Source organism: Limulus polyphemus, unplaced genomic scaffold, assembly GCF_000517525.1.
Source record: "Limulus polyphemus unplaced genomic scaffold, Limulus_polyphemus-2.1.2 Scaffold9281, whole genome shotgun sequence".
Taxonomy (NCBI): Eukaryota; Metazoa; Arthropoda; class Merostomata; order Xiphosura; family Limulidae; genus Limulus; species Limulus polyphemus.
Genome location: NW_013674891.1, coordinates 3,378 through 15,951, shown reverse-complemented (window position 1 = coordinate 15,951; position 12,574 = coordinate 3,378). Strand labels below are relative to the sequence as shown.

Genomic DNA, 12,574 nt, shown 5'->3' with positions numbered 1-12,574 from the left:
ATAGGGCGAGCATGTTTGGTGCGACGGGGATTCGAACCCGCGACCTACAGATTGCGAGTCGAGCGCCCTAACCACCTGGCCATGCCGTGCCGGAATCTTTTTTATCATGACAGCTATTACAACAAAACTAAAATCAGAGAAAAGTAAAATTATGTCTTTATAATAGTGAATAATAATAATAGTAAATAGATGTAATCTGAATCTTTTTTTTCTACAACTTTATTTTTCGATATAATAATTTTACAAAACTTCTACTCGTATACAGAAAATCAAGTACATTTTATGTATAAAACAGTCTTTGTTGTTCTCTCTTCTTTTCTTTTTCTTTTCTTATGGACATTTAATTCAAACATCTTTCCAACAGGTACCTTAGTGCTAAACGACTCTGCCCTAAATGTCCGGATCACGTCTTATGATCAGTGTCGATGTGAAAACAGTGGAAAATGTGAACAAGTAGTGAATGAAGATGGGTACGAGTGTCGCTGTGCTAAAGGTTTCACTGGTAAAACGCCAATATGTATTTAATAGATATTTGTATCTAATTTACAATATGCTATATTCGGTGGGGGTTAGCCACTTGTAAAAAAATTCAATGGATAAACTGTACAGATGGTCTAATGATACTTTACCTCAAAATTGTGACTTGATAATATTTGCATAATTGGGTGTGTTTTCTTATAGCAAAGCCACATCGGGCTATCTGCTGTGTCCACCGAGGGGGATCGAACCTTTGATGTTAGCGTTGTAAATCAAAAGACTTACCGCTGTCCCAGAATCGAACCCCAGATTTTAGCATTGTAAATCTACTATTTGTAAAGCTTCAAGGTAAGTGTTAACAAAGTTGAGTGTACTATTTGTAAAGCTTCAAGGCAAGTGTTAACAAAGTTGAGTGCACTATTTGTAAAGCTGCGTTTTCGATATCACACGGTGGCAGATCGGACATCACGAATCACAATGCCAAGAAAAACAACAAGGTCCATTTTGAAATTAGGGGCTGTCCCGGTTTTTCGGTTTGAAAATTTGGTCAACTTAAGATTATAGCATGCCAAACGTGACTGAAAGTTAAACACTCTTCTAATTAAAAAAATAACCCGATTCACCTATTATCTTCTTCTTGAAGAGCCGCCTGCCGTTGAAGACTGGGATGATGACGCTGACGAGATGGTGTAAAAACTGATGAACAATGAACATCCTGCTTAGCGTCCCTGTAATTAAAATAATCCTGCAGGGTTAATCGTTCTGTTTATGTAAAGTCTTTTCACAACCAGACGCATATAGGAGTTTCTCAGTACACCACAAACTGTAGTTCTACTTTCAGGAATGAAATTTATCTAATATTAACGTTCTGATAACAAAGTAAGTTTTTCCAGTTATGTAATCACTTGGAGAGAATTAATAAGAATGTCACATCTTTACTGTGTTAAGTTCTTGTATATACAATGCGTATTTCCTAAAAAACGAACAACGTAAACACAGGGGAAAGAATTTTTTTAAGTAAACTTGTGAGAACTGTTAGAAAGGCTTGTAAAAGTTATTGGATGTATAACGTACCACAAAAATATGCTGAATATACTGATTAATCTCCAGCATCATAGGAAAAGATAGTTTTCTATGAAGACTTACGATGTACAATTTGGTATTGGCAAATTTCAGCTCAGTGAAAAATTACTCTTAATATTTTTAGTATGATTCCAAACAAAGAAGCAGACTCTGTGTTAAAAATACTTTCTTAGTAAGTCTTTTTTTTTTTCACTAGAAAGTTCAAATGAACGAATTGTATTTTCAGTAAAAAAAATAAAAATGATGTTACATTTTTATAAAATTATCGTACATGCATTGAAATAAATTAAATTATTTATACACCTCTTAAATATTCGGGCATGGCGTGGCCTGGTGGTTAGGGCGTTCGGCTCGCAATCTACGAGTCGCGGTTTGGAATCCCCATCACCGTTTAATCTTTGATTTAGTTATTTATATTGAATCCCTTTTGTGCAATGTGCTTGCGACCAGAGTTGATTAGATAACTTGATTAACGATGACCTTATTCTAATATACGATAACTATGAACAAATCTAATTAAAATTATTATACAGACAAAAAGGCACCAGTTACGGGTAGTTGGCTTCAAATTTGAACTCCTTACATTTGGTTTGATAAAAGGAGAATCCAGTGTATCAATAAAACATTTCCTGAATAATATATTCATGATGACTGAAATTATCATAAGCAAATCGTTACGTAACAAAGAGATTAATTAATGAAAACGTTACCTCTGCTGAGAAGGGATTTGAAGCTGTTGCCTTATTTCCCCATCAAGCATTCCTCTGCGTTTATGGAAAACAAATGGTGATGAATTTGGTTCCATCTTAAAAGAGGTACACGTATTATCTTCATTTTTTGTAGCATTCGCTGGTTTGCCATTAGATTTAAATAACTGATTTTGCAAAACCATGTCGTTGACAATTCCATTTTGAAAAAAGTCACGTTTTTCAAGTAACGCGTGGAAACTGATCGACTCCAGTGAGAAATACTTTATGTTATCGGTGTTTCGTTTTTCGTTGTTGAACGGAAACAGATCTGACATACTAAAAGATCTTGTACAAAGATTTGAGGTACGTTTCTTATTGAGATCACGATTACAAAAAGTTTGCTCACTCTTCCATTTGGAAGTGTCGTAATTTGTAACAGATCCATTGCACCGTTTGAACACATTATAATTTAAAAATGAATTTAAATTTTCGGTAGAAATACTAGACGTTTTTTCGCATGCTTCAGACCGAGATCGAAGCTTTTCTTCTATACATTTTGGTGCTTTAGGTGCTAAAATACCATCGAGACTTTTGGCTTTGTTTGGGTTTCTTAATATAAGAGAATTGTTACGCAATGGAACAATAGAGGCATTTTCTTCTTTGTTATGGGGAACCAGTGTATCTGAAGAAGACATTGGTGGTCCAGAGATCTGTCCAAAGTTGCTACACACATTCGGTTGCGATAAAACACATGGACTTAGTTTTTCATTACTTCTAGAACTGCATGCAGCTACCAATTTATGAAAAGCTTCCCTGGATTTTCGTTTTTCCTCTTCTGTCTTTTCTCTTGGTAGGTCCACAGAACGCTTTAGATTCAAAATATTGTTAGGATTTTCAGGTGGTCCCATTCCCCCTATTTCAAACATTGGTTTCAACAAAACAACTGCTTTCTTATTTGAAGTAGGAGTTGCTTGAGAGTCACTGGAGAAGTCTTCCATTGCTCGAGGTCGTGGCGAGAACAGAGAGTTATCCGTAGGAACTTGAAGAAATTTAGATGATGACTTCTTCATCTGATTTCTTCCATTAATCGTATCTTCAACTGGGTTGCAAGAGCTGGATCTAGAGAGACCAGGGCTGGCTAGTGAAGAGTAACCGGATGTGCTAAGGTTGGTCTCTGAAGCTGTACGACCACCTGCAGGCCATACAAATGGCTGAGGACTTAAATAGGTTACAGACTGAGCTGAAACGTTAGGACTTACGACATCTGCTTCGTATGAGTTCATATTCGAAGTAATCAATATCTTTGGTGGAGAACATACTTCTGAAAATTTTTTTGGGAAAAATAACCCCAGTTTTCTCAGCCTTGTCTTTTTTTGGGTGCTGGGTTTGGACGGCACAAGAAACTTCATAGGCGAAGGAGGCAAAGAGGAGTTTGTTAGTGTTTCAGCGGTTCCGGAACGACTAATATTTGATTGACTTTGTTTTACTATGGCTTCATTTAAGTCTTCAATCAATTTTTCATTTGAGTCACGAGAATCGGCTAGATTATTAAATTCTTGTTGTAATAGTTCTTCAACAGAGCCAGTAACAGCTTGTTCAACAATATTTTTACGTATTAAATCACCAAATGTTTGAATTGGTGAGGATTTTGTGTTCACCTCTTCCATTTTCACTTTGCACTGTGGATTTTCGGAAGTTTCGTGCTCAAATGATTGCTCGTCCATAGACTGATTGAATTCGGCGAAAGATGGGGCCGAATGGCAAGAAAATTGTGGAGCTAATTGATTACCCAGATACCCTTCTGACATTTCTTCACTGGTAGTTGACATACTTTTGGGATTATCGCTCATCCACGTTAATCTTAATTTGCCACTTGTTTTTAAAAATTCATCCAAGCTCATCCTTCTCGGCTTTGAATTTTGGTTGGCCTTTACCAACGATGCCAAAATTTCCGACGTCTCTTTGTTATTTTTTTCATTATCACGTTTTAGTCTATCTGACTGAAGTTTCTTTGTTGAGTGACTTCGTTTGAGAAAATCATCAAAATTAAAAGAATGTCCATGCGCTCCGTTGCTTGGACTATTCAGAGAATTATCGAAAGAAGCGCAAAAACTGTGAGTTCTGAGTCTGTTGAATAAAGAATTTGGGTGATTTTCCGTAAGCATACTGCCCTGCGTATGACTCCCTTGGCTTGGATGTAGGCCATAACAAGCAGCTGATGGAGATGGGTCTGTAACGGAAAAATAATATAGTAATGTTTGCTTTTTTTAATGGATGTAGGCCATAACAAGCAGCTGATGGAGATGGGTCTGTAACGGAAAAATAATATAGTAATGTTTGCTTTTTTAATGGATGTAGGCCACAACAAGCAGCTGATGGAGAAGGGTCTGTAACGGAAAAATAATATAGTAATGTTTGCTTTTTTTAACGGATGTAGGCCACAACAAGCAGCTGATGGAGAAGGGTCTGTAACGGAAAAATAATATAGTAATGTTTGCTTTTTTTAATGGATGTAGGCCACAACAAGCAGCTGATGGAGAAGGGTCTGTAACGGAAAAATAATATAGTAATGTTTGCTTTTGTTAATGGATGTAGGCCACAACAAGCAGCTGATGGAGATGGGTCTGTAACGGAAAAATAATATAGTAATGTTTGCCATTTTTTTAATAATATAATCTTCACTGAATAATCAGTAGAATAGATGTTTCTATAATGCACCCCTAAAGCATAAAGAATTTGTAATTTTGTATTTCAAACGCTGGAAGTTATTTGTGAGAAAAGACATTTTTAACGAATAATCTATATCAGTATAGGCTACTCAATACTGTATACAATGTTTCTATTCTAGAGCGGATGCAATAGAAGTTGGTAACTAATATAACTATTTATGGTGATCTCTAACGCATCATCAATCTTTTTGTGTAATTTCCATAATCACTGTTGTAAATGAATACAGAAACTATGTAAATCAACACATTATCATTACTTTTGATAAGAAAAAACAATGACAACAAAAAATATTAACATTCAGGAACGTATTGTAAGCATACACTAAACAAATAATTCCACAATTGTTATATTTTATGGATAATAATACATATATACTTACTATTTTTACTCTTTTCAATTTCTTCTGCTAAAAATCTTTCAATTTTATCAGCAAATTTCCGTTTCACGCAATAGACTAAAATGATAACTAGAAGAACAACGGACATGGTAATTAGGCCTAACCAGAATGGTTCTTCGAGCATTCTCTGGCTGAGAGGTTTGAACGGAATCCGAAACAAGTTTTGATCACAATATCGTCCTATAAAGAAAAGCATATATATGTATATTTGAATCCACATAACTATAACAAAAAAATGGATTCTGTTCACCATAATGCTAGCTCAAAATCTGTTTTATAGTCTTGTTTCAAACACAGTGAACCACTCTCGCTACCAGCGGTGTTTACTGCTATAATCCTAATTTTGCCTCGCGAAATCCACTCATTTTAGTTAATGAATTTACTCCAATTATGCAAGACACCCAGTGGGACAGCGGTAAGTCTTCGGATTTACAACGCTAAAATCTGGGGTTCGATTCTGGGACAGCGGTAAGTCTTTTTATTTGTAAAGCTTCAAGGTAAGTGTTAACAAAGTTGAGTGTAGTATTTGTAAAGCTTCAAGGTAAGTGTTAACAAAGTTGAGTGTACCATTTGTAAAGCTTCAAGGTAAGTGTTAACAAAGTTGAATTACTATTTGTAAAGCTTCAAGGTAAGTGTTAACAAAGTTGAGTGTACTACTTGTAAAGCTTCAAGGCAAGTGTTAACGAAGTTGAGTGTACTATTTGTAAAGCTTCAAGGTAAGTGTTAACAAAGTTGAGTGTACTATTTGTAAAGCTTCAAGGCAAGTATTAACGAAGTTGAGTGTACTTTTGTAAAGCTTCAAGGTAAGTGTTAACAAAGTTGAGTGTACTATTTGTAAAGCTTCAAGGTAAGTGTTAACAAAGTTGAGTGTACTATTTGTAAAGCTTCAAGGCAAGTGTTAACGAAGTTGATTGTACTTTTGTAAAGCTTCAAGGTAAGTGTTAACAAAGTTGAGTGTACTTTTGTAAAGCTTCAAGGTAAGTGTTAACAAAGTTGAGTGTAAAATTTGTAAAGCTTCAAGGTAAGTGTTAACAAAGTTGAGTGTACTATTTGTAAAGCTTCAAGGTAAGTGTTAACAAAGTTGAGTGTACCATTTGTAAAGCTTCAAGGCAAGTGTTAACAAAGTTGAGTGTACCATTTGTAAAGCTTCAAGGCAAGTGTTAACGAAGTTGAGTGTACTATTTGTAAAGCTTCAAGGTAAGTGTTAACAAAGTTGAGTGTAATATTTGTAAAGCTTCAAGGCAAGTGTTAACGAAGTTGAGTCTGCACTCAACTTTGTTAACACTTGCCTTGAAGCTTTACAAATAGCGCACTCAACTTTGTTAACACTTGCCTTGATAAAAGTGAAGTTTGCTTTCAAAGTATGAAAACATATTCGTTTCGGCGTTTTGACACAATGGTAGATTAAACATTTTAAACCAGACACGTTTAACCATCTTAACCACAAAATTCATCAACTGATACATGTCTACTATAGTACTACCACTAACTAAAAAACCACGGAGACACGTTTAACCATCTTAACCACAAAATTCATCAACTGATACATGTCTACTATAGTACTACCACTAACTAAAAAACCCGCACAGACACGTTTAACCATCTTAACCACAAAATTCATCAACTGATACATGTCTACTATAGTACTACCACTAACTAAAAAACCCGCGCAGACACGTTTAACCATCTTAACCACAAAATTCATCAACTGATACATGTCTACTATAGTACTACATAATAATAGAACACCACACATAATAATAGAACACGCACACATAATAATAGAACACGCACACATAACAATAGAACACGCACACATAATAATATAACACATAAACACAATAATAGAACAATATTCTAGTTGTCACAGTTGATATTTTAAAACAAAAAAACAGGTGTTGTTATCTCCTTCTTTCGAGAAATACACAACCAATGCAAACACACGTTGGTATTTTTGCCGCCTAGGGAAACATTACAACTGGTATTTTATTAAATATATTACACTTGATGGAATATCTTTGACATTAGCAAAGAGCATATATTAACTTTTTGATAAACAGCAAAAGTCTGTTCGTGTTTCTAATGAGATTGAAGTATATACGTTAACAGTAATATATTCAACTTTTATGTTTTCCAAGTTACAACAACCTAATACAACGTTTAACAAGCTCGAAGTATCTACAAAATATCTATGTTTTTTGTTAAACCAAATTTTGACTCGGTAATAACTGATGAAAGAATAAAATAATTGAAAAGCCATATTTGAAAAACAACAACAAAAGACAGACCATCTGTTGATACGCTCAGTTCTAATTTATTGATATCCAAATTAAGAAGTTAAATATCGTTAAAACACTATAATTCAGGTGATTTTCTACAAGTTATTTGGGCACAGCCCCAATCGCCCACTCTGTAGTTCTGCGCTTGATAATAAACAAACTACAAGTTATTAATTATTTAAGTTAGTTCTATCCGTCATATAAATTTTTCTTTAAAAAATACACCAAAATTCTTTGTTTGAAACAAAACACATTTTTGTAAATAATCGTGTTAATTATGTAGTATGTGGACCGAGAATGTGGTGACATTTTAAACGGTTTCTGAAAATGAAAATAGCAGAACTTCGGTTTCAAAAATGTGTTTGTAAATTTGCCCAGATGTCACAATCTACAATATACACTTGTTAGTAAATTACTGGTAAAAGTTCACGGGAAGCAACAACTACACGGAAAAGTTTGTTATTCTTGCTTGGAATGACCGAATACACATCCTTGTTGATATTCAAATATTTAAGTACATCTGTGAATGCAATCCTGAGAGACTTAATAGCTCCCTTGAGCCTCCATTTTGAACCCCTAACAACGAGATTTAAAATCTCCAAACGTGGATACTTATTTCGAATGACCCCTTGCTTATCTATGGCAATTTTCAACTATATCTGTGGAGAGTTCCCCGAACTAACTCCTTAGAAACCCCCTTAGTCACAATTACAAAATCTTCCAAAATCAGAGTTTAGATTATGAGTTTTAACGGTTTCTTATATTTGAGATGTTAATACCAATAAATTATTTTGAGTAAAGTGATTCAGTTAAACTTCAGAGCCTTTGAAACCCCTCTTAATTACTAATTTTTGAGTAAACTTTACATCTATTTCAACTTTTTCCTCCTTTTTTGAGGGTTCAAGAGCCTACGTACAAAACTTAAAGTCGTTTTGTCAAATCTTGTGGGAGGAGTTTAAAAAAAAATTAAGTGTCATACGAACATAGACACAACCGAGAGTTATTATACAGATTAGAGACAAAATAAATAATCTTTTTTAACAAAATCCGTATTAAAACATGCTGCCCGGGCAACAATATCAGGTGAACATTAACCACCACTATAGTCTGTAATAAGAATTACTGAGCAAAAACCTTGCAACCAAGCACCTGGATGTCTTGTGGAACGAATAGACTGTACGTGATCCGGCCAGCTACACAAATCGCTCGTTTTTCTAACATAATCTTGCGCCTGAAATCAACTCAGCAACAACCTCGTGAGCTTCTAACGCTAACATTCATGGTTCGATCCCTTCATTGGTTATAATGCATCTAACCCATTTTACAGTTTTACGCTTAAACGAAAAATCAACCAGTTTCCTTGTAGCCTCTCAAACTTATCCCAATACTAATATGCATCACGTTTTCCAGCTGTCACGACATCCACATTGTATCCATAAAGACTAGTGCGTCAACATTTTATTATTAGGTGCAGGTTCTAATGCATGTTTTATTTTTTTCTCCACTGATGATCGTTACCAAAATCTCCAATGTAACCTTAATATATGAATAACAGAAAGCGATGGTTCGAACTACGTTTGCTGAGCACATATTGTATCGACATGTGTCTCAATATCGAAAGAGGTCATTACTTCTGCCAGTCAAATACGGACATCTCAATATCGAAAGAGGTCATTACTTCTGCCAGTCAAATACGGACATCTCAATATCAAAAGAGGTCATTACTTCTGCCAGTCAAATACGGACATCTCAATATCAAAAGAGGTCATTACTTCTGCCAGTCAAATACGGACATTTGATTTCATTCTTGGACCATTTGTAACGGTAAAAGCAACTCGAATGCTCTCATTCCATTTGTACCATGAGATTAGTTTCACTGGATTGAACAGAATGACTTCAAATAACCACTTAATTCACTCGAACGGTCAATGAAGTAGGTATGATTGTTTTGGCGCGTGTGATAAACAGTAGCGATATCGAACAGCGAGTATTTACACTGAAATCAAAGAAACATTGTCACAAAATAGGTAAAACTTATGAGGCTATAATATCTATATTATAAATCTAAAATATGTGGTTTACACATGACCAACTTGACGTTAAAAATCGACTTTTATAGAGATAGGTATTTTCGATGTTTCGTACGAATAAACTCCTCATGATGACTGTCGTATTGTTTAGACGTTTTCACCATTTTCTTGATTTGTTCCTTCGGTCATTTCAAACCACTGATGAACCTGCTCTTTAGATGACGTGTCTGGTAACTTAAGAGGTTCTACCGACTCGTCGAAGAACATTCTTGGTATTCTGAGCAGCTTAGGAGACTTGCGAAGAGGTGATTTGGGTCCTGTGGGCAGTCTGGCTGAGTCAGGAAGGTTTGATGATGCGCTAGCAGAAATTTCGGGATTCGGGAACAGCAGGTCTAAGTTTTCGCTAGATACATCAGAGACATTCTGTAGTTGCGTCGACTGGCTATGAGGAATATCGGATTGGCTAGATAATGGTAATGGCTCGTCCGTGGAGTCTTTGGACAACATGCGTCCGTAGTCAGAGTTATTTATATGTTTGGTTGAATTTATGGTGCCTTTTTCAGCATTCATAAGCATTTGACTTACGTCCTCTGAGGGCTCAACGGGATTTCGAAACCCTCGGTTTGAATCTTTAAAAACAGTATTATGTTTGTTCGTCATAAGGAAGGATTTATCAAAAGATAGATTAGGAATGTTGAGCAGCTGTGCTGATTTACTAGTGCATATTCCGGCCTTTCTGGGCAGCAAAGGTGACTTTGAACTGATTAGACCCCTGAAAATCAACAAACATTAATGTAATTACATCTTCTTATGTATCTAGTTTCAGAGCCGAAAATAACAGATTGATGCATGTTTCAACAGGGAAAATATTTTCCACATAAAGATATAGATTATATACGATCACCAGATGTCCAGTTTTTTTTTGGTAGTTTGTCCACGAAAAGTTCTCGAGACGCACAAAACAACCAAGTTTTGCGATAAAGATATCTAATTGTCAGCTGCATCCAATCACGTATATAATTAATCTATTTGAGTTTCTCGTTGTTGTAACGCGTACTCTTCCGTCAACAAGCTATCCCGAAATTTCCGTCAATGCGTAGCGAAAACCTAGGTCTGCGCGGGTTTTTTTAGTTAGTAGTAGTAGTAGTATGTGTGCGTGTTCTATTATTATGTGTATGTGTTATATTGTTATGTGTGCGTGTTATATTGTTATGTGTGCGTGTTCTATTATTATGTGTGCGTGTTCTATTATTGTGTGCGTGTTCTATTATTGTGTTTCTGTGAGCTGGTTTTATGAAATTTTAGATGGTTTCTCGATTTTTCGTAAGTAAAAAGTCGCATTGTATAACATTTACCCCAAAAATTTAACAATATTATACACAGATCTTTTAATTAGTGGCCACTAGGTGATGTGAGAAGATAATTAAGATTATAAACTAACATGAGTAAATATTTAACTATTCATAAACATTCAAATACGGTGATAACATCAGTAAAAATGAAAAGTTTTGTTCAATTATGAACACTAACACACTTAGCAAAGAAATAATTTTGCCATAACCACGTTAAGTTGATAAGAAGATTCAACTTTTAATATCTGTACAATAATGAATCGTTGTTTTAGAAGGTGATATCAAGAATAATAACTTATAGATGACGTGAAACCTATTCCAATAGTTTGTGAAATAAGTAGACTTTAAATTATAGAATAGTAACTTATAGATGACGTGAAACCTATTCCAATAGTTTGTGAAATAAGTAGACTTTAAATTATAGAATAGTAACTTATAGATGACGTGAAACCTATTCAAATAGTTTGTGAAATAAGTAGACTTTAAATTATAGAATAGTAACTTATAGATGACGTGAAACCTATTCAAATAGTTTGTGAAATAAGTAGACTTTAAATTATAGAATAGTAACTTATAGATGACGTGAAACCTATTCCAATAGTTTGTGAAATAAGTAGACTTTAAATTATAGAATAGTAACTTATAGATGACGTGAAACCTATTCAAATAGTTTGTAAAATAAGTAGACTTTAGATTATAGAATAGTAACTTATAGATGACGTGAAACCTATTCAAACAGTTTGTGAAATAAGTAGATATTAGATTATAGAATAGTAACTTATAGATGACGTGAAACCTATTCCAATAGTTTGTGAAATAAGTATACTTTAAATTATAATTCGTTATACACATAGTTATAGTGCACACATAATGCAGTTAAAATCGTAACTTCTAACTTACACACATGTATGTAATATATTATATACAAGCATACATATACAAACAAATATTAAGCTCAAATATATATATATAGTATATGCGCGTCCCCGAATGGCAAAGCGATAAGTTTGAGGCTTATAACGCTGAAATCCAGGGTTGGATTCCTCGCGGTAGACAAAACGCTTAATAACAAAACCACAAAATTTACGGTTTTCAAATATTATGATTGGCTTCAACGCATTGAATAATCTTACTTTCTGCTTGTAATAAACACACCTAATAATTGAACACACACATATAATAATAGAACACGCACACATAATAATAGAACACACACACACATAATAATAGAACACGCACACATAATAATGGAACACGCACACATAACAATAGAACACGCACACATAACAATAGAACACACACACACATAATAATAGAACACGCACACATAATAACAGAACACACACACATAATAATAGAACACATACACATACTAATGGAACACACACTTACAATGGATACTGGACTAAAACATATAAAACCAGCTTACAGAAACTTACAATGGATACTGGACTAAAACATATAAAACCAGCTTACAGAAACTTACAATGGATACTGGACTGAAACATATAAAACCAGCTTACAGAAACTTACAATG

At 34.5% G+C, this 12,574-nt stretch overlaps 1 protein-coding gene across 1 annotated transcript in view; it reads right to left on the bottom strand.

Annotated features, from left to right (window-relative positions):
• Positions 1–1,096: 1,096 nt before the first annotated feature.
• The window catches only part of LOC111083370, a gene marked incomplete at its 5' end in the record, with an annotated part of 14,654 nt that continues 3,176 nt past the window's right edge, over positions 1,097–12,574 (bottom strand). The window contains 4 exons of the mRNA XM_022379866.1: positions 1,097–1,205; positions 2,271–4,479; positions 5,359–5,556; positions 9,847–10,314. Coding sequence (XP_022235574.1) covers positions 1,097–1,205; positions 2,271–4,479; positions 5,359–5,556; positions 9,847–10,314 — 2,984 coding nt within the window. The remainder of the gene's footprint in view (positions 1,206–2,270; positions 4,480–5,358; positions 5,557–9,846; positions 10,315–12,574) is intronic.